The sequence below is a fragment of the Clupea harengus genome, chromosome 8 (assembly GCF_900700415.2).
Source record: "Clupea harengus chromosome 8, Ch_v2.0.2, whole genome shotgun sequence".
Lineage (NCBI taxonomy): Eukaryota > Metazoa > Chordata > Actinopteri > Clupeiformes > Clupeidae > Clupea > Clupea harengus.
The window spans coordinates 9,973,591-9,994,352 of record NC_045159.1 but is presented as its reverse complement, the minus strand read 5'-3'; the positions used below and the strand labels follow the sequence as shown (position 1 = coordinate 9,994,352).

The window sequence follows — 20,762 nt, the reverse complement described above, 5'->3', positions numbered from 1 at the left end:
AACTGCAGGCTACACATTAGTCTAGCCTACATTCTTAACCCAACACGGATAAGGAAGATAAATATTTTGTGTGAAAGTTCATTTTTGCGTATAGGCTATGACTGTTTATAGAGAGATGGGAATTTCCTCCACAGACTGTTTACAGCCTTTACAGGTGGATTTGCTGCATGTAATGGTAGAGTCACACGTACATGGTAGAATACAATTAATTTTGAAACAGTGTGAATTTCAACCAATGCTGAAAGTTACCTGAGTAACAGAGGACCGCTCTGGGAACACGTGTGATCTTTTACCTTTAGGAAAGAAATGTTGCCCGAAGTCCTTATACATGTATATACATATAAAAGTCTATCTAAAAGTATATGTACATATATGTGTATGCCGTCTGTTTGTTTATATGTGTTTATGTAATCGAATGATGTCTTTAAATGAGATTTGTTCCTTATTGCGCAGCGCAAATTTCGTAGCCTAAATTCTCCGCCTTCAACGTCACCTCTGTGTAATGTCCCCGAAAAGTCCAGACCAATCGTCCAGACTAATCTAGAACCCTCCACGTCTCGCGATATGATGGTATTTGGCGTGAGGGCTAGCCTCGTTTTACTGTCTATGCTAGCCGGTGTGTGCAATACATGAACAGGGAACATCGTGTGGTGGGTTTGGATTATGAGTAGAAGGCGATATATATTGGCGGATATTTTGGACGTTATTATTTGAGGTTTAGTTCCATTTTTGTTTTCTGTCTACGTACTACAGGTCGGCATTGTGAATAGAAGTGTCACAACTTGGTTAACAAAATACCTTAACTAAACATGTCAGTGGTGGGATTTGATGTTGGCTTTCAAAGCTGTTATGTTGCTGTTGCTCGATCCGGGGGAATCGAGACCGTTGCGAATGAATACAGTGACCGATGTACACCGTAAGTAAAACTTTAACATCATTGTTAATGATCTTTTACGAAAGTACTTATCCTTGGAGTTCAAAAGCACACAATGCTTGATATTTACTACATTAGAAATGTAAGCTTTAGTAACCATACAGTGAGGCCTAACTACAGAAGATAAGCACCGCACACATGAATGCTGCATTTCCAAACTCAATTAACGTCATTTCACCTAGCTTGTATCCTGACGTAAGCTCCTGCCTGAATAATTTGTATCGCTTGGGTATGAATCGGAGCGTTAATGTACGTGTAGTGTAACATAACTTTCATGGCAGATAAGTGATTAGCTGACACTTCTAACCCTGCAATGTCGGCATTGCTATGTGATGGGTTAGCATCATGCTATAGAGTGTGTGCTATACGGATAGCCTAACGTTATCCTGCAAGTGGCGTGCTGAACTGTACTTGCTCAGTCGCTGTGTGACGCCAGCAGTCGGTCACAGGAATATTCTAGCTAGTGATTTGCAATTGGCAGTGGATGCTTACGTAGCGGTGTGCAGTAAACTACCACATATACCGAGTTACAGGAACGTAACTAATGCACATTCTTAACTAATTTTATTTGAGCAATGTCTATTCCAAGAAGAGTCTGTTTGATTGTTTAGCATGTAGCCGTAACTGCATCTTAATTGCTGTTGTTGTTTCTGAGTTAGCGTAATTTACAGAGAGAAACAACTCTTATCGACATGACAGATTATTTTCTTAGTCTCCGACCTCGATATATTTGTTTAAAATATATTCCATGCTGCTGTACATGCTCTGAACGGTGAGATTCTGTTCCCTATAATCAGAAACGTAGCTAGTTCATTACAGGGCGTGGGTCAGTTTTCAGTTTAGGCTAAATAAATCAATTCCATTGAACACTAAACACATACTTTTCACTCCGGAATAACACAAATAGTCAATATAATGCTGCTGTGCCCGATTCTACTGATGATTTATAACTCTACATGTCATAACTCTATGACTTTACATAACATGCATATGACACACCCACCATCTCAAATGAATTCCTTAATTCCCAGGAGCAAATGAACTTGTCCACTTATGGTGTGTTTACCTCAACCAATTATGTAAAATTAGACTACCGTGGCATTGACACCACAGATTGATGGTTGTGTAGTACCATTTTATTCTGCAATGTGAATGTGCTGTCATTATTACTGTAAATCTGCATTACAAGGTTATTACTAAAGTAAATATTGTCTAAACAAGTTGTTTTAGTACTACTATACTATTAATGTTGTTGTGTTTTCCATGTTACCACATATTTGTTTTGATGCCAAAACAAAATCCTGGTAGGCGTTAACTTGGCAATAAAAACAATTCTGATTCTGAAACTGACTGTTATCTGTAGGCAAGTTCCACTTTCATGTGTACTCTAAATTACAGAATTTCATAACCATCCTTACAGTGATATTTTCTTGCACTGATAAAGATTATATAGTTTGCATTGTCTTTTTTACTGTGAATTTGTGTGTTGTTGCATTGCATTGTCTCATCACATGTGTATTTGTTGATCTTTTGTTTTCCGCTATTCATTTTTTTTTTACAGCTCGTTCGTTTCGTTTGGACCACATAATCGCTCAATAGGCACTGCAGCCAAAAATCAGGTAAGCCTCAACTTGTCATTATTGCAACATGGACTTGGATGAATCGTTGTTGCCACAGGTTTCACGTCTTATTGAAGTAGTGAAAGGAATAATTGCTGCGAAGGGTGTTAACATGTAACTCACCGTGTCCCCTTAAGGTCGTCACAAACTGCAAAAACACTGTCCAGGCATTCAAGAGATTCCATGGCCGAGCCTTCACTGACGCGTACATCCAGGCAGCGAAGCCCAACACGGCCTACGAACTGGCTCAGATGCCCCATGGCACAACTGGTGTTAAGGTAATACAGCCAAACTATAATCAAAGTCCTGTAATGTCTTTTAAATAAGTAAAGCCCATCAGTGGGTTTTGGGAATGTAAAAGTTGCTCTACTGAGGAGGTACAAGGTCACTGGTTAATAGGTGTTTTTGTGTGTTTGTTTGTTTTTCAAACAAAAACAAAAAGGTGATGTATATGGAGGAGGAGAGGATCTTCAGCATTGAGCAAGTCACCGGCATGCTTCTGACCAAACTGAAGGAAACTGCTGAGGCTGCGATGAAAAAGCCGGTGGTGGACTGCGTCATCTCTGTACGTAACTGACGAGCAGATGCATCCTCTGCTCTCACTCACTCTTGAGGCCCTAGGCTATTAGAACTAAAGAGTGTTTCATTGTTAAGCAGTCCCTCGGTATATGAAATGTGTTTTGCGATCGCCAGGTTCCCAGCTATTTCACGGACGCTGAGAGGAGATCACTTTTGGATGCAGCACAGATCGCTGGATTGAACTGCCTAAGGCTAATTAATGACACCACAGCAGGTAAACACACTAGGGCTTGCCCACAAAAAATCACAGTAACACACCCAGGCATTCACAACCAAGCAGGTTGTGGTTCTCACGTCACCTTTTTATTCCCAGACATATTAATATGTAACATGCATACATTTTATTTTTTAATCATTTTCTTTTGAACTGATTAAACAGTGGCACTTGCCTATGGGATCTACAAGCAAGATCTTCCCAACCCGGAGGAGAAGCCTAGAACAGTGGTGTTTGTGGATATGGGACACTGTGGGTTCCAGGTCTCTGTGTGTGCCTTCAACAAAGGAAAGGTCAAGGTAAGGCTGCCTGTTTTGGTTACTCTTACTGAATTACAGCAGCTGGAAAGGGATGCCCTTTAGGAATAATGCTAGCTAGACACCTTGATAAATGTCATTTATGAAATCTGGATTACTACTGAAGTGTTATTTCTTGCAGTTGCTTTTTTATGTGCACAGTTAAAAACATATAGCTATTAGACCGTGGCAGCTACAAGTGTCCTGTGACCAGTCATTGTAGTGACAGAGAGGTATAACATTTGGTGTATTGAAATATCTTCCTTTTACCAAGTTGAATATTTATTTATCATTTGCATTGACCAATAGGTTCTGGCCTCTGCATTTGACCCTGAACTTGGAGGGAAAGACTTTGATAATGTACTGGTTAAGAACTTCAGCGAGGAGTTTGTGAAGAAGTACAAATTAGACGTGCAGTCGAACCCCCGTGCAAAGGTACGCCTCGCCCAGGAGAGCGAGAAGCTGAAGAAGCTGATGAGTGCCAACTGCTCTGACCTGCCCCTCAACATCGAGTGCTTCATGAATGGCGTCGACGTCACCTCCAAACTTAACAGGTTGGTTAACGGCAAACAGTCAGTGTAGAGGACGCATGTTTATGCATGAATGTTTTTTCCTGAATAGGGAATTCAGAGGCTGCTCGCAGAATCCTTTGCAAGCTTTTCTGCTATTGGCTGTGCTAAGTGCTATTTTTCTTGTTCCCTGAAAGCATTTTGCCATGTTATTGCACTATTGTCATTATTGGAAGAACGCTTAGATATACACAGATCCACTGTCTTTGTGCTTTTAGCTAAGGAGATCTTGACTAACTGCTACGTGGGGGGGGGGGGGTAGTTTCTCTACATGTTTATTTAGTGAGTATGTGTCATGATATAAGTGGCTCTGAATGAGTTGTTTGTAGCGCAGCAGCTGCTTGTGTGTGTAAGAACGTGAGCGTGGCCTGTGTGTGTAATAATAGTGCCTGACGCTGTTCTTCCAGGGGCCGGTTTGAAGAGCTCAGTGCCGGGCTGCTGGCCAAGGTGGAGGGTCCCCTGCGCAGCGTCATGGAGCAGGCCAGTAAGTAGCAGCCACAGGGTGCAGCAGCTGTAGCAGCATGCCACAGGCTCCAGTACATGCCCCAGGCAGCCGTGACTGCAGTCTGACCCACACACACACACACACACAAATACCCACCCAGCCAACCCCTACCCAGAATGATGCACTGCCTTTGATTTTCCCAGAGCTGAAGAAGGAGGACATCTACGCAGTGGAACTCGTGGGTGCTGCCACCAGGATGCCTGCAGTCAAGGAGCGAATCAGCAAATTCTTCGGCAAGGAGCTGAACACTACGCTCAATGCTGACGAAGCTGTGGCCAGAGGCTGTGCACTGCAGGTCTGCGCTGTTAACACATGCACTCTCTCTCTCTAATTCTTCTTTGTTTTCGCTCACACACACACACTTTACATCATTTAATAATCTTACATTTAAATGTATATATTTGGCCATTTTGGTCTACAAACTGAATAGAACATTGTTCTGTCCTTCCACTGTCATTTTTCTTTCCTTTTAAGCTATGCCTTTTAAAGTTTAGTTTTTTCAGTACTTATGTAATAACTGTGCTTTTAATCCTACCACCCTAGTGTGCAATCCTTTCCCCGGCCTTTAAAGTACGGGAGTTCTCCATCACTGATGTGGTCCCTTACCCCATCTCTCTTAAATGGAGCTCAAATGGAGCTGAAGAAGGACTTGGGTAAGGATCTCAGCCAGCTATCGCACTGGAGCCCAAGAAATTAAAATATGTTCCTGTATGTATAGTATTCATGTACGTACCTCAACTATTTAACTGCTGTTTGCGTTGTTGCTTCACACAGCATATACAAAATTCGCTTTTTAAGTGGATGGGGATTACTGTTTAATTTTCACTTTATATACTCATCATGTTGAATGATTTTATGTAACACCTCCTGTCAAAAACCTCTCCCCAGCTGCAGCGACTGTGAAGTGTTTCCCAAGAACCATGCGGCGCCCTTCTCCAAAGTGCTAACATTTTACCGCAAAGAGCCCTTCTCCCTGGAGGCGTACTACAGTAACCCCAAAGAGCTGCCCTACACAGACCCAACAATAGGTACAAAGTAAAGACTTCACTGGTGAAAAAGAACCAAACTGTGTATCATTTTCTTTCTGATACCATGCCACGTGTTATGTATTGACTCACACCTCTCAGACCAGCTTGTCCAACCAGGTCTTTTGTCTCCCTTCAGGCCAGTTCCAGGTCCAGAAGGTGGTCCCACAAGCGTCTGGTGAGAGCTCCAAGGTGAAAGTGAAGGTACGGGTGAACGTGCACGGTGCGTTCAGCGTCTCCAGTGCCTCGCTCGTGGAGGTGGTTAAGTCCACCGACGTAGAGGAGCAAATGGAGACAGAGGGCACCTCAAAGGAAGATGATGTGAGTCTCTCCGTCTGTCTCTCACGCTTTCCCATAATTTCATTTAAAGTAATCATCAGCCATTAGACATCAGATGGTTGGATTTGCTGTTGAAAATAACATCCACCCTCTCTGATGGCCATGTTCTCTAAGTTATTCTGCTGTCACACTCTGGAGCTGCCACTTTGTCTGACTCTTCCTCTCCTTTTCTTGTGTATTCATGATTTGATCGTTCTCTCTCTCAGTGAGGTTCTTAGTTGCAGTTTCTACATGCACAGTGTTCACATAGCTGACGAGGAACTGTCCATTTAAGCGCATTGCCACTGCTCCTGATTTGAGAGACATCTCTGCTTTATTCTGCTAGGCGAAGATGCAGGTAGACCAGGGAGAGCAGAAGCCCCAGGGAGACGGCCAGAAAGAGAGCGCTGATAAGAAATCAGACTCTGAAGACATGGAGGTAAGCACAGTTTTGACCTTACACCAAAACTCTCTTCTGATGTCCTGACTGTGTGTTCTGCACAAACCTGCCCTGGCTTGAATGGTGTCGGTCATTTCTTCTTATTTAAGACGTCCGAGGACGGGAAACAGGAGAAGAAGACTGACCAGCCTCCTTCGAGTAAGAAGGCCAAAGTGAAGACGAAGACTGTGGACCTGCCCGTACAGAACAGCCTGCATTGGCAACTGTCAAATGACGTGCTGAATACATTTGTAGAGAATGAGGTAACGTTGAAGAATGAATTAGCTGTAAAACTGATACAACTGGTCTAATCTGATAATTCATGTTCAAGAAAGTTTTTTTTTTTTTTTTTTTCTTCTAACCTTCCCTTGAGGATCTGGGTTTTAATTTTGATATTTTCATTTCAATGTGAGACCTGTTTGGCATGGTGAGAATGTGTGCTCTCAAACATGTTTTAGGGCAAGATGATCATGCAGGACAAACTGGAGAAGGAGCGAAATGACGCCAAGAACTTTGTGGAGGAGTATGTATACGAAATGAGGGACAAACTGCACGGATTACTGGAGAAATTTGTCACTGAGGAGGTGAGTAGTAAGCACCTTGAGGTCATTTACACATTGCAAGCCTGCCTGATAATTAAAGCAGTAGAAGTGTGTGTTGGAGGGGGGGTGCTTTTCACAAAGCAGGATTATAGAGTTAATCCAGATAACTACACTGACTAAAACCTGAAACTGTACTTAACCTCTCGTTGCAGATATGGGGGAGGGGTGAAGGGATCTAGTTTTGCTCCACTGTCATTTATGACTTATGTCCTTAGTCTTAATCTTCCTTTTGTCACATGTGTCTGCTCTACAGTGTTTTTAGATATGAAAAATAAAGATTTCTTTCCATTTTAACCGTCCTGTGTTTGAAATGCAGGAACGAGACTCCTTTTCCATAAAACTTGAAGATACAGAAAACTGGCTGTATGAAGATGGGGAGGACCAACAGAAACAAGTGTATATTGACAAACTGGCTGAATTAAAGGTAATTTGGAGACATTGTTCACATCCTCTGTATCAGGATACAAAATGGTGTAATTCCAATAATTGTTTTAATTCAATGTTGTCCACGCTCAGAAATTTGGACAACCCATCATGGAGCGATACCAAGAGGCTGAAGAGAGACCAAAAGCATTCGACAAACTGGGAAAACTAATTCAGCAATATATGAAAATCGTAGAAGCATACAAAACTAAGGTAATCAGGTGTGCAGTAGTTGAAAACATTGATTTGTCAGCTCTTGTGGCCAAAAACATATAAACAAATGTTGGTAAATGTCTGACCGTAGGATGAGAAGTATGACCACTTGGAAGAAGCAGACATCACAAAGGTGGACAAGATGGTGAATGATACCATGATCTGGATGAACAGCAAGATGAACCAGCAGAGCAAACAGAGTTTTACCCAGAAGCCTGTTGTCACCATAAAAGAGATCCAGGCCAAGACAAAGGTACTGCTGCTGCACTACTGGAGTGAATCATTCAATGACGAGGGAGTTTGCCTCCAATGCTCTAAATCTGAGCAGAAATCATCAAACAAGACAGAAAATGGGAAATTAAAAAATTTGAGTGCATCATTGCAGTTATGCTAGTGACCTTCTAAACAGTTTGCAACAGACCACGAATAGCTAGTGTTTCTGACATAATGGCCTTTCGATCTTGTGAATGACCTACATGTGTATCACAGAACGCACAACTGTCAAATGCCTTTTGTCGGTTATGTCTCCCTCGTTTAATATATATGTAATCTTGAATGTCACTGGTATTGCTCCTTTTCCTATATCCTCACTCTTTCATCCACGCAGGAGCTGTTGGACGTTTGCTCTCCCATCGTCACGAAGCCCAAGCCCAAAGTGGAGCTTCCCAAAGAGGAGAAGGAGGAGCAGAACGGCCCGGTGAACGGACAGCAGCCCGGTGAGGCCCAGACAGGAAGCCCACAGAAAGGCAGCGGCGCACAACCAGGGTCTGAGCCCACAGAGAAAAAGGCTGAAATGGATCTAGACTAAACCTCATGTGCTGTGTGAGCACCGATTCGCCAAGGTCTCTGTTTGTGCTTCAACACTCGATGGACTCTTCAGTTCTTCCTGTGCTCCATGTTCATTAGGACACTTCTGGGCTCATTCGGTGTATACGCCTCTGTCTACTCTACTGTACTGTTTTTCTTTCCCCCCCCCCCCTCTTTTTTTTGTTGCTTAATCAAATTATTTAACATATATTTTCTGTCAAAGTTTAAAACCAAACAGCAAAAAAAAAAAAAAATTATTTCCTGGAAAGTTAGTGGATGTGTGTACATTGTTGTTTTTGGCAAAGTGGGTATGTGGCCTAGTGGGTTGTAGAATGTAGATACATATTCATGTCAGTTGAAGTTATTTTGATTCCCTCACAAAAATGTCAAGGTGATATGTTAGACATTTCTGAGAACTTGAAGCCTTCTGTTTACTTCACCAGATAGGAAAATAGTGATGATTTCAGCTGTTTGGTTTTGACATTTCCCTGTAGAATATATTCCTGCATCCCTGCATTAATTCTCATCTTAGTAAAATATGAATGGGCTGAATGAAGCTGTGGTTTCTAACATTAACAGACACATATTCCTAAATAATCATGGAAATATTTCTCGCTTGGCACAGAAGCAGGCAGAGTTTTGGCTCAGCGTAGCTCTAGAGTACATGCCAACCCATGTTCCAACATTGTCATAAGCCCACTAGATAATCATGACTATATTGGCCCATGTATCTATCTATTATAGTATACCTGTGGAGACTTATGTTTTCTGAACTTAAAGCTGTCTCCATACACTATATATGTAAATATGGGATGCTAGGTGAAGTTTTAAATGATAGATCCTCTATAGGATTATAATGACATGAGATGGTGAGGTATGTTCAAGCCAGGCTTGTTGTTTGACTTAATTATAGTGTTGTAAGATATTCATTTTAGAGGCACAATTATAAACCAAGCATTCTATGTTGAAGCTGACCTTGGTCACTGTTATGCAGTATTTCAATGTTAAGTAAAGGAAAACAACCTCCTGGGCTGGAGTTGACATTTTTTCTACTCTGCATCACTGCTCAATAAATAAATAACACCTTGTTGGTGTACAATCACATAGCCACCTGAATTCTGTTGCTTTCTGATGGTGGGATATTTGGAGACGCTGACTTCTTGCTTTGATTTCCTTGAGGATGCTGTATGATATTAAAAAAAGCTAAATAAGTTGAGCAACACAAGGGCCCTTGGTAGACAGGGCATTCAAGATTGGTGGAAGCCTACAAAGTTCTTATTTTAGCCTACTTCATGGTAATAGGAGTATCCCAGAAGTTTGCTATATCGAATAGGGAAGTGATTTGTTTGGGTATGTGTCTAGAGCAGGTCACAGATGCCAACACCTGGGAGGCATTCTAAATAGGCCTGGTATACCTGGGTAAGTTCACTCAGAGTAAACACTTTTTGTCACTAAACCACGTACTTGGAATACCCCCCTGTCCTGCAAATGTCAAAACAAGTAATTGACAAAACAAAAATATGTCTTAACCTATTGAATGAAAAGCTGTAATGAAGGGTCAGGCTTGATCTAATTCTGAATTTACAAGCTACTCCAGTAGGTGGCAACGTTATAGTATGAGTCAATGAGCCCTGCTGTGACCGGGCGGGACGGCTTCACTATATGAGGGCCGAAAATAGGGTAATTAAACTTTTATTACAATGTATGCGGAGTAATAAGCGACTGTGTGATATCAGAAGTCAAAGAATGAACCATATGTACCCTGCCTAGCTTTTAAATGGTTGCCATTACTCTGCTACCCCTTTGTGGTATTGGGGGTCTTGACGTTAGCTACCATAAGACTGGCCAGGGCCCACCTTTAGCTAAGTTAGGATAGCTATCGCTAGCTATCAAAGTAAGTTACCTTGGCTTGTGATTGAGCGCGTTGTATATTTTTTTTCTCGCCATATTGCCACAAGTAGCACGATCAAACTTATAATTATTTCTACTCTGTTTCAGCTAGATGTCAATCACTTTGAATTGGGACAGCGTAGCCTTGCACTTATTACAGCTAGCCTGGCTATCTCATGTTTGTTAACTTAGCTATCGATAACATTGCTATCTAGCTATGCTATGCTACATAAGTTTGTGTTAACGTTAAGTCAGAATTGTATTGCTCTTGAATACCACTCCTGAATACCACACTTGAAATAATGTAACCGGGCCATACTGAATAAAATATATATTTTTCTAATAATGCACAGTAACAGTTCAGTACGCAATTTAGGTAACTGGATAGTTACCAGTTAGCTGTACACTGAAATCTGTCTTTGTCACTCATGACGTCAAAGTTCCATTAATCAAGATGATAACATTCAGTTGTACATTCAGTTGTATACGTTGCTCAACGGTTGACTGCGTACAAACTCAAATGTAATTTGATCGAAGTCCTTGTTCTGTTGTGTTGACTTGTAGTCTGAATGGCAGCTGCTCGGGAAGAAAGGGAGAATGAAATGCTTGCTTTAGCAAGTATTTATGACGAAGACGTCTTCCGCAGAGCAGATTCTGATGAGCGGGGTGAAGTACACCTGTGTCTGGATCTTCCCCCCGATTTCAAGGTGGTTTTCCAGGGTAACGAACTTATCTGCTTCTCTGCTGTTTCAAGCATATCCATACATACTTAAACTCATAAGTACTACACGTGTCCTTAAAAGGTGTTGAATCTCCTTATACATTTCACAGGAGGGGAGCAGACAGAACATGATATCTCTTTCCTACCTCCTGTTGTACTGAAATTTGAGCTACCTGAAGATTACCCATCATCTTCCCCACCAGTCTTCACACTGAGGTCCAAATGGCTACAAAGGACCCAGGTGACATTATATTTCCACTTGCGAGTGTGCTGTATTGACTGAATCTTCAGGAGTGTAGTGTATTACACAAGTTCTTTCTGCAGTTACGCTACTGTGAATTCTGTCTTTTACCCAAGGTCTAATCCCAGGCTACGGCCTTCACCTTAATAATGTGTATAATGGTTGAATACCCTGAGTACTAAATGATTTAGGCTAGTATATTGAGTGGAACTGCCCTGGCCAATCAAGACCAGCTGACAACCCTCAATTAATCATGCCTTACCTGCAGCCCTGACCTTTTTTATGGCACTTGGCATAAATTGATACACCAACAATAAGTCTGTTTTTATCACAAATGCGATAGCAGGCACCAGGTGCCCATCGTTGAAACAAAACCTAGTCTGCCACACAACCTCAACAGCTATGAGTATCACTTTAAAATTATAACATTAAGCTTTGGACTAGCTGCAACCACACCCTTAACAATGTTCTATATCCTTTTCATTTATCTCTGGTCTGTTTTGAGCTGCACACCAAACATTGTTTTTAGGTCTTTAGGTCTTTTGTTTAAAGGTGGGCTTTTGCATGACTAGGCTGTTTGTGCACTTGGATGTTATGTGCACCCGGGGGCCTGTACTACAGGTTACTTACATATTTAATATAGGCTTGCTAGCATACACCCATTCCCTATTCGCTCACACTATTTATTTTTTACGTTCACTCTCTTACACACATACAGCTGTCGTCTCTCTGCAAGCGCTTGGACGAGTTGTGGGAGGAGAACGAAGGCTGCGTAGTCCTCTTCACCTGGATCCAGTTCCTGAAGGAGGAGGCAATGGGCTACCTGGAAATTCAGTCCCCTCTTCTGGTGTCCACGCACAGCAAGTCTCAACACGAGAGCAAGTCCAAAGGGTCAAGCACGAACCAGGAAGTTGTTACACAAGAAGAAGACGACGACCCAGACACCCCTCTTGACCCCCGAGCTATTCTGGATCTGGATCCTGAGCATGACCTTGCCGTCCAGCTGCTTGACTTCAATGAGGAGCAGTGGCAGAAGGTTTTCAATGGGAAGATGTTGAACTGTGGCATTTGCTTCACGGAGAAACTGGGTTCCGATTGTCTATATTTCAAGGTTTGCAACCACGTCTACTGTAACGACTGTATGGCCGAGTACTTCACCATTCAGATTCGAGACGGAAATGTCCAGTGCCTTTCCTGCCCTGAACCCAAATGTACCTCTGTAGCTACACCTGAACAGGTAACATATGTGTGCATGTTTCATTTACATGTGTGATCATATGTATATATTTGTGTATGGGGTGAATTTGTATATATTTTTTTTTTAAATGTAAAACTTTATTATTGAATACCATTATCTCAGAAACATATGCACATCATGCAACATTAGAGATGAGGTAGTGGGCAACATTTACTAGGCTATTATTCTGCGACTAAAGCCTCTGTTAGTAAATCTGAACCATTACCTTTTGTTTGTTTTTTTCTCTGATTCTGTTCAGAGATAACCTTGTGGAATTTTCTCAGTTAAGTGTGTTTGTGTAGGGCTTTCACAAAAGTCTGAATGACCAAACAGGTTTTCGGGGGTGACAACCTCTCCTGTGTTGCCATTTGAACTTTGTCCCCTGCTTAAAGGGTCAGTGCTTGGGATTTGAAATGTTAATTCACCTAAGGCAACAGAGCAAACATATTGTGTTTAGTGTTTAATGAAAGAGATTCCACTTTCACTGAATTAAGTTTTAACTGAGCGTGTGCACAGAAATGAGTTTGCCTTTGGCATCAAATAAGCTAGGACTGCCTCTTCCTGCTTATGGGCCACTCTTACCTGTATGCTGTGTTTATTGATCTGTGTCTCTTTTGCAGGTTAAAAAGCTGGTCGGAGAGGCTGAATTTGCCCGCTATGACCGCCTCCTCTTGCAGTCCACCCTCGACGGCATGCCAGATGTTGTGTACTGCCCTCGCACGGTGTGCCGTACAGCTGTGATGCTGGAGCCGGAGACCAAGTTGGCCATCTGCCCAGCCTGCAAGTTCGCCTTCTGCCACGTGTGCAATAGGGGCTACCATGGCGTGTCTGCCTGCAAAGCTAAGATCGGTGAGGCCTCCCAGCATTCATCTTACACTCCACGCATCGGCAGTTTGTCTACTGGGTTTCCTTGTCCTCCTGTGGCTGTACACAAGGCCGGGTAGCATAGAAGTATCCCAATAGAAAGGTGGAGCCATTATAGCACATCACAGTCATTTACAAAGAGCCTCAGGGCAGGTCAAGATGCTGGACAAAAGCTCTTGTATGTTTGGCTTTTAGCCCCAATTCTGTCTGGGCTTAAAATGGGTTTGCCTACGTGGCTATCCCCTTACACAAGAGAAGACTGAATAACACAAAGTCGGTCAGATTCCAGATAATTGGGGTGAACCACGAGATTGTGTGACCTGTCAGTGTTGACTGTTTGATGTTTGTGTGACTCCAGAGGATCTTTTGGCCTTGCGTGATGAATACCTCAGTGCCAGCCCCGATGGGAAGGCGTTTATGGAACAACGCTACGGGAAGCATGTGATTCAGAGGATAGTCGAAGAGTCCTACAGCACAGAGTGGCTGAAGGAGCACTGTAAAGGCTGCCCTTTCTGTGGGACAAACATACAGGTGACCCTTTCATATATAGTTAACCACAACTCACTCACACACACACACACACACACACACACACACACACACACACACACACACACACACACACACACACACACACACACACACACACACACACACAGAGGAAGAGAACACAATACAAAAGACTAGCATTATATGTTGCAGGAGGATTCAGACTCACCTAGTTTGTATAATTTTCAGTTGGTAAAACACTATCTGAACCGCAATAGTTTGTCTTTGTTTTTGTAATGGAAGGGTTGTTATCTGTGGGTTTTCTCTAGAAGGTCGATGGCTGCAACAAGATGACATGCAGCAGCTGCAAGCAATACTTCTGCTGGATCTGTCTAAATATGCTCCCCAAGGCCGACCCCTATGGCCACTTCAGCAACCGCTCCTCGCCCTGTTTCAACCAGTGAGTCACAGAAAGTCACCCACATTTCACATGACACACGCCCATTCATAAGCTATTGGGGGTACACCCAGCATCGTCCTCATGAATGTAAATCTTAGATCTCTCCCTCTTATTTCAGGCTGTTCCAAGGAATGGATGTGGATGACGCACAAGATGAAGGCTTTTGGATCGATGAAGATGAGATCTAGGATCCCTCACACTCACTTTTTAGTGGATACACTACCTGCACTTTATGACAGTGTGCCAGAGTCGGGTTTTACAAAGCTAGCCAAACGAATAGTTCTCACTGAGTTGAACAAGAAAAGACTTTGAGTACAAGCCAGGCTCGCTTTAGCTAACTTTGTGAGACTCTGCCCTGTTAAATTCTGGTGTGTTTCCAGATCATGTTGCTGCTCCTCACTCTCCTGGCAGTGGTTGAAAAAGCATGGATGCTAAAATACCTTTGTTGAAGTTCACAAATGAGCTTTTTTCCAGTTTAAAAAAAGAGGTTAAAGTGGAATGTGAATGAAGAATACATTGTTGTACCCATTGCAGTTCAGATTGCAAGTGGCATGATATGTTCAAAACACACAATCAATGTTTCAGATAATATTCATCATATCTCCAAAATGTTAGCTTTGAAAGAGTGTCCTAAGATAAACAGTCAAGGAAATTATGATTTTTACATACATGCATAATTGCTTCATGAATTATCATTTTAAGGAATTATATGCAAATATATGTTTCTGTATTTTCAGGGTTTTTGTGCTTAAGTAAATACGAATTATATGTTATCAATTCCTGTGTCATTTGCATTGTTTCATTGTTTAATATAGTAACATATAGTTTACTACAGTGTATGTGGTTGAAAGTAGTAGCTAATGTATTATAGTATTATTGCTATAAGTAATGTATCATGTTTGCAGATGGTCTGGTTTCCCAAGGTATAAATGTTCAGAGTACACAAGTATGTGTATGCCCCGTTTTTATTGGCGGGAGCTTATTGTATGTTTTACTCACCAGCCTTTTATGAATAATTCAGCTCCCAATTCCCCCATAATACAGACCTTTCTCAGTGTTGTGGCGCTATGTAGGATTGGCCTGCATTTTTTATTATTGCTACTGGTGTCACCTCTCTGAGGGTCGAGCTGTGTTGGGACAGGGGCGAGGGGTTGGGGGCTGTGTTGGGACGGGGGCGAGGGTTGGGGGCTGTGTTGGGAGGGCAGCAATGCGCCTGCAAACGAACAATACCCCCCTGAGAGGGACAAAGACAGAGTTCACATTGTAGCGTCAGAGTCAAAAGCACTTCAACCCAGTTTAATCCCTTTGGCTAGAGTTGCTGACACTGAACAACCCTTTAAAGCAGTCTGGCCTCATTGGGTAGGACTGTCACTCAACCTCACAGTGTCTTTTTCCCCCTACCAATACTGCGCCAGCCAATGTAACCGTTTTCCCTTGAGATACTGCCAACAGTCAATCAAGACAGTGCAGGTGTGCACTACCTCCGTTCTGAACTTCCCCTGCCAGTTTCCAAGGAGACTAAAGGTAATTGCAACGGCGATTGTGTTTGTGTTCGATTTCTCAGTGTGTCCTGACTTCTGCACTAAACAAGGCCAGGACATGGTCTGTTTAGATGTCATTGGTTTTCAAGAGTATTATCATTACATGATACAGTGTCACTTTGGAATTACTATTGCTTTTTTGTAAAGAATTGTGTCTGAGTGGTGATGTACATTTTGATCTGGAAGCCTATAGGATTTCAGATACCTGCTAACCATGTTATGTACATGCTAATCCAGGTGCTTAGATGCTCTCTGGTTGTTCACAGTTTCAGAGCTACACTTCAAAGACCTCAGTGTAGCAAAGCAACACTGTTTACTGATTTACTGAGATCTTTAACAACAGACCAGCACAACAAGAACTGCTTCCTAGGCCTTGGGAACTCAACATCTTACCCCCACTCTCGCTTAAAGGAGCCTTTTTCTTCAAACTGGAGCCGGAGCAAGAGTATCACACCATGACCGAGAGCGACAGGGAGCTCTCGGCAATGGTGCAGGAGCTATGGGATAATGACATCAATCGTATGAAACCTGGGACAGACTACCGCATCTCACTGCAGGTTGGGTACCTGCTTTGGATTGATTTGGATGTTCTTGTTCAGCCATTGAGTCTATTATTTGGCAAGCAATCACTCCATGAATGCAGCAATGTCTATGTTTGTTCACTTAACAAAAGTCATAGGTCAACACTGATTCAGCGCTTGTCTTTTGCTTACCATAGCCACTGGAACCATCAGAACCATCCATTCTTTGTTGCCATGTCTCAGAAACAGACACAAAATCCAACAAATAAGCTTTGTGCTGTAGGAAGACATGCATCTTACCATATGTTTTTTTTTACTGAACTGATTTGTACATCTTATAGAACTTTGGGATGATTAACAATACTGGATTGTATGATGTTGTAAAAGCACTTGAGCAGGCGGGCATACCAGATATCTAACCAGAATTTCAACTTTTATGTCCCTCTGTAGGGGAAAGCGGGAGATGTTATGTCTGTGAACGATGACCAAGATGGGATTGGGTCTCCTTTGTTCTCATATGTTGATGAAAGCATGTTCAAAAAGGAGACTTTCTTGGGTAAGAGTTCAGCGTGTGAAACATCTGTTTAATTTGATCCCTCCAGTCGAAAGTCTGTTCTGAGGGATTCACAAACCAACCTCCAGTGCAGGTATATCATGGGGGAAACAATGGCTGCACATACAGCATTGCCTGGATGTAATTATGAGGCCGTTCATGCTAAGCAGAGTAGAGTGGAAAGGATCGTTTTAGTGTTTTCTTTCTCATTTTGGCTATTTTATTCTTTTTAGAGGAGGAAAGAAAATGTGAATCATTGTCAGTTAAATGTAATAACTGGAAACTCTGTTAGTCCCATGTATTATGTAGTTAACTGTGGATGTAAATTAATGTCCCAACATTATTCACAGTAATATGTGTTTCATATGTACAAATGCTGCAGAACAGTAGTTTCTGGTTCCTGGTTAAGGACACAGCAGAGAAACCATGTCTGACTGTACTTAGGTCTGAGTTTGTGACGTGTCTTAACAGCTTTCATCTCGTTGTTGGATAACTATGAGAGCGATACTGGAGTACCAGAGATTGTTACCCCAGAAGAGGAGGCAGAAAATCACAAATTCCTGGATGCCATCACTCAGACACCCACCATGAAGGTAGTATCCCTGTGAATTACACAAGCAGGAACTAAAAAGAGTTTTGACTTGCATAAATCACTGTAGTTTCTTCGGATCCCTCACTAGACCTGAAGCAAATTTTGGACCATTGTGTAATTTTTAAGTGAAAAAATGCTGTGGTTTTAAAATTGCTAAATGATTAAGACCTACTTCAAAAACATTCAAGGACTATCATGTTTAGATGGTCTGTTTTACAGTTTCCATTCTATAATTTCTGTTTTAATATCATGTTATGGGATAACTGGTTCATGAATAGAGCAGTCTTATTACCAATCAGTTATCCGTAAAATCAGATATTTCTAAAGCCTCATGGTCTACACTCCACTACAAATGCTTGTGTATGGATCACCAATCACAATGAAAGTAGACCACATAAAATTGCTAGCTTCCGCTCTTTCATTTCAATGGAATTTGCTCTGTAGTTCATTGAGACAGCAAAACAAAAACAACTCCACTTGCTAGACATTGTAATCATTCTGAATTATTATTTATGTAAGCAGATGGGTTTAAACTAGGTCTGGAAAATAGTTTCCAGTTGTCTTGAGGAGAAAATTAAAGGTTGACTTAGGGGGTATATATATAAATTAGTGTGTGTGTGTGTGTGTGTACGTGTACACTTCAGAAAGGGTAGAAGAGCTCTACCTGTTAAGAATTCCTATATTTTCTTTATTAGGAGTTGAATTTGTCTCACACAGCCCATTCATTGTTTCTTTTTAACCATTAATATTCTGATTCTGGCTATGGGCGGCTGTCTGTGTTTGGGTATTTGTGTCTTTGTGTGCGTGTGTGTGTGCGTGTATGTGTTAAAGGTGTATTGCTTAAAGGCAAAACACTTCAAGAACACTTACAAAGATGTTTGATCAAAGACTCAATGGCAGAGCTCAGTAGCTCAACCTTACCTTCTGTGAGAAAATCGTATTTGAAGCTTAAATTAAAGCTCATATTAAAGCTTTTTCAATAAATTAATTTAGTTGAACTGTACCACAAAAGTATGGGACAGAAAACAAAACGTTGAAACATGTCTGTCTATCGTGTTTCAATTAAAACGGAAAAAAGAGATCATGCTATGCCCACTTGTTCTTTTTCCTTATGAACTGAAGGTTTATTTTGTGAATTTTTGAGTTCGCATTCCGACGTCAATTAACTCTTTAAGGCTTATAGCCAACAATCAAAACTCCACAGGATATATGCATATTATTTAACCATATACTCACTACTTGTTGTTGTTATTCTAGATTGCTCATAAGTACCTTGTAGAGAAGCATCTGTCACCTGAGGACATGACAGAATTCAAACAGCAGCTCTACCGGATCTGGTTTGAGCTCTACGCGAGGAGAGGCTCCAGCAGGTTGGTTTCAACCCTTAACTAGCTTGCTGGGTTTACTTTACTACAATGTAGGCTAATGATATACTAGAAGCATACTCTTAACATAAACTTCAGGTGAATTGTTAGGGTTTAAAGAGTTAGGGAATAGGCCTTCAGAATGCCAGTTAAACATGTGAAGGCAGGTGATTGGATGACTGAAACAGATAGATGGAAAAAGGGAAGAGTGCTGAAGCCCCTTTTTAAAATCTCAGAGTAGCACTTTCCTTAATAGTAACAGGGAATATTGAGAGGTTAGTATTCTTAAATCTTTGATAGCAAGTCTTGCATAATAGAGGTTAGAGTTTATTCAAAATAAATTATTCTTTGTGTAGGCATTTACGTACAAGAATAGAAACGCTCTTTTACATTTATTGTTTTCCCTACTTTTAGTTCTTGGTCAAAACCTGAAACTGTATGGCTGGATTTCAACACATTAATTGGCAAAAGTCATAATAGCTAGGCTTCTTAACTACAACCTTCATTCTTAGCGCTAGAACATATCCTTTCCAGTGTTTCAGAGTAGAATCATACTGTGGATGAATTAGTCACTCCAGACTTAACAAATCATGAGATTTGACCCATATTTCCCCATGCAGGCCAGACTCCTCAGGATTTGAACATGTATTTGTTGGAGAGACTCGTGGTGGACGCACAGTCATTGGATTTCACAACTGGATTCAGCTGTATTTGCAGGAGAAGCTTGGACACATTGACTACAAAGGCTACAGTGTGTCTGCTGGCTCTCCTCAAGTAAGATCTCTCTCCATATCTATTTAGCTTTACCTTTACAGTAGATAAATATACCTATATATCTGTCTGTATCCCAAGGTTCGATTTATCTTTTTTTTAATCCAATCATTATACTACGTCCCAATGACCAGATGTTCTAATATATCATTCCCTCTGTCTCTCCCTCTCTCTTTCACTATAGCCTGATGAGAACAAGCACATCTTAGCTTTACAGTTTAGCTGGAAAAATGGCATCAAACCTAAAGGCAGCATCTTCGTTGGCGTCAGTCCAGAATTTGAATTCGCCCTTTACACCCTGTGTTTCCTCTCCTCACCAAACGAACGAGTCAAAGTGTCCTTCAGTATCTATAACGTGGAGATTGTCTGCCACCACTACAACCAGAAACACATAGGAACTACCTATCCTGTTCTTCTGAAATATCAGGCAGCCTAGCTAGACTCAACCATTGAAATACACTAACGGCCAGGTGTTAAGAACATTGTTTTTGTATTTTTATTAAAAATAAAAACGCAGTGAACCTTTCCAGAGTGTGTGCGTGGTCTGTTTTTGTGTGATCACAGTGCTGTTCATCTTAAGTTTTCTTGATAATTATACCAATTTTGGGGTGGAAAAAGCACCAGCAAAGCGCTGCTATTAGTGCTTTTGAGATATCAACACCCCTCCAACTCTGACACATTCGTCCTGATCCCTTGTAGTGCTCTTGTGAAAATGTGCAATAAGTGCAATACCCATAGTTGTTCTTTTTTTTCTAATTTTTCATCCTTTATTTCTAGTTTTTGTTTTCTACAGATACACAACACTCATTTTATGGCCGTGTAATTAAAGGTTTTCTCCAAATATGCAAAACAGGCAACATCCAGTCACACAGGAGAGAAGTAACCATATTGTTTGGATAAGAAGCTCTCTAGAAATCTGAAAAACCTATTTGGCCATCAGTAACACTTTGTTGGATTGTGTTTGGTGCTATATAT

The 20,762-nt window shown here is 41.5% G+C and overlaps 3 protein-coding genes across 6 annotated transcripts; all 3 read left to right on the top strand.

The window, feature by feature from the left end:
• Nucleotides 1–552: 552 nt before the first annotated feature.
• Nucleotides 553–9,649, top strand: LOC105909189 (heat shock 70 kDa protein 4-like). 2 transcript variants are annotated; one of them, XM_012837800.3, is made up of 20 exons: nucleotides 553–650; nucleotides 754–916; nucleotides 2,496–2,553; nucleotides 2,691–2,831; nucleotides 2,996–3,118; nucleotides 3,247–3,346; nucleotides 3,512–3,645; nucleotides 3,952–4,196; nucleotides 4,619–4,695; nucleotides 4,860–5,011; nucleotides 5,260–5,369; nucleotides 5,605–5,744; nucleotides 5,881–6,062; nucleotides 6,406–6,498; nucleotides 6,609–6,761; nucleotides 6,957–7,082; nucleotides 7,417–7,524; nucleotides 7,617–7,736; nucleotides 7,828–7,989; nucleotides 8,344–9,649. In XM_012837800.3, the coding sequence occupies exons 2-20, from the start codon at nucleotides 810–812 to the stop codon at nucleotides 8,542–8,544; spliced, it is 2,532 nt and encodes an 843-aa protein (XP_012693254.1). In that variant the 5' UTR covers nucleotides 553–650; nucleotides 754–809; the 3' UTR covers nucleotides 8,545–9,649. The 2 variants fall into 2 exon arrangements, with proteins under 2 accessions (XP_012693254.1, XP_031427642.1); XM_031571782.2 differs by having other exon boundaries at nucleotides 566–916.
• A 468-nt stretch (nucleotides 9,650–10,117) lies between these two features.
• On the top strand, nucleotides 10,118–15,222 carry rnf14 (ring finger protein 14). Of its 3 annotated transcripts, none has more exons than XM_031571784.1 (8): nucleotides 10,118–10,223; nucleotides 10,998–11,153; nucleotides 11,265–11,395; nucleotides 12,114–12,632; nucleotides 13,253–13,481; nucleotides 13,855–14,027; nucleotides 14,318–14,445; nucleotides 14,564–15,222. In XM_031571784.1, exons 2-8 carry the CDS (start codon nucleotides 11,003–11,005, stop codon nucleotides 14,631–14,633), a joined length of 1,401 nt encoding a protein of 466 aa, XP_031427644.1. In that variant the 5' UTR covers nucleotides 10,118–10,223; nucleotides 10,998–11,002; the 3' UTR covers nucleotides 14,634–15,222. The 3 variants fall into 3 exon arrangements, with proteins under 3 accessions (XP_031427644.1, XP_012693262.1, XP_031427645.1); XM_012837808.2 differs by having other exon boundaries at nucleotides 14,315–14,445; XM_031571785.2 differs by lacking the exons at nucleotides 10,118–10,223; nucleotides 10,998–11,153; nucleotides 11,265–11,395 and adding an exon at nucleotides 11,491–12,016 and having other exon boundaries at nucleotides 14,315–14,445.
• Nucleotides 15,223–15,757: 535 nt separating this feature from the next.
• Nucleotides 15,758–20,258, top strand: endou2 (endonuclease, polyU-specific 2). Its single transcript, XM_012837810.3, has 7 exons — nucleotides 15,758–15,969; nucleotides 16,398–16,543; nucleotides 16,958–17,063; nucleotides 17,532–17,653; nucleotides 18,910–19,022; nucleotides 19,637–19,790; nucleotides 19,972–20,258. Exons 2-7 carry the CDS (start codon nucleotides 16,442–16,444, stop codon nucleotides 20,221–20,223), a joined length of 849 nt encoding a protein of 282 aa, XP_012693264.1. The 5' UTR covers nucleotides 15,758–15,969; nucleotides 16,398–16,441; the 3' UTR covers nucleotides 20,224–20,258.
• Nucleotides 20,259–20,762: the final 504 nt, after the last annotated feature.

Excerpts from the sequence above, each read along its gene's own strand:
- rnf14 (XM_012837808.2), top strand. The coding sequence starts at position 11,003 with ATGGCAGCTGCTCGGGAAGAAAGGGAGAATGAAATGCTTGCTTTAGCA. Across the intron at positions 14,028-14,314 it reads TCTGTGGGACAAACATACAG|AAGGTCGATGGCTGCAACAA; the intron begins GTGACCCTTTCA and ends GGTTTTCTCTAG. Across the intron at positions 14,446-14,563 it reads TCCTCGCCCTGTTTCAACCA|GCTGTTCCAAGGAATGGATG; the intron begins GTGAGTCACAGA and ends CTCTTATTTCAG.
- LOC105909189 (XM_012837800.3), top strand. The coding sequence starts at position 810 with ATGTCAGTGGTGGGATTTGATGTTGGCTTTCAAAGCTGTTATGTTGCT. Across the intron at positions 5,370-5,604 it reads GGAGCTGAAGAAGGACTTGG|CTGCAGCGACTGTGAAGTGT; the intron begins GTAAGGATCTCA and ends ACCTCTCCCCAG. Across the intron at positions 6,762-6,956 it reads ATACATTTGTAGAGAATGAG|GGCAAGATGATCATGCAGGA; the intron begins GTAACGTTGAAG and ends AACATGTTTTAG.
- endou2 (XM_012837810.3), top strand. The coding sequence starts at position 16,442 with ATGACCGAGAGCGACAGGGAGCTCTCGGCAATGGTGCAGGAGCTATGG. Across the intron at positions 19,023-19,636 it reads GCGAGGAGAGGCTCCAGCAG|GCCAGACTCCTCAGGATTTG; the intron begins GTTGGTTTCAAC and ends TTCCCCATGCAG. Across the intron at positions 19,791-19,971 it reads TGTCTGCTGGCTCTCCTCAA|CCTGATGAGAACAAGCACAT; the intron begins GTAAGATCTCTC and ends CTTTCACTATAG.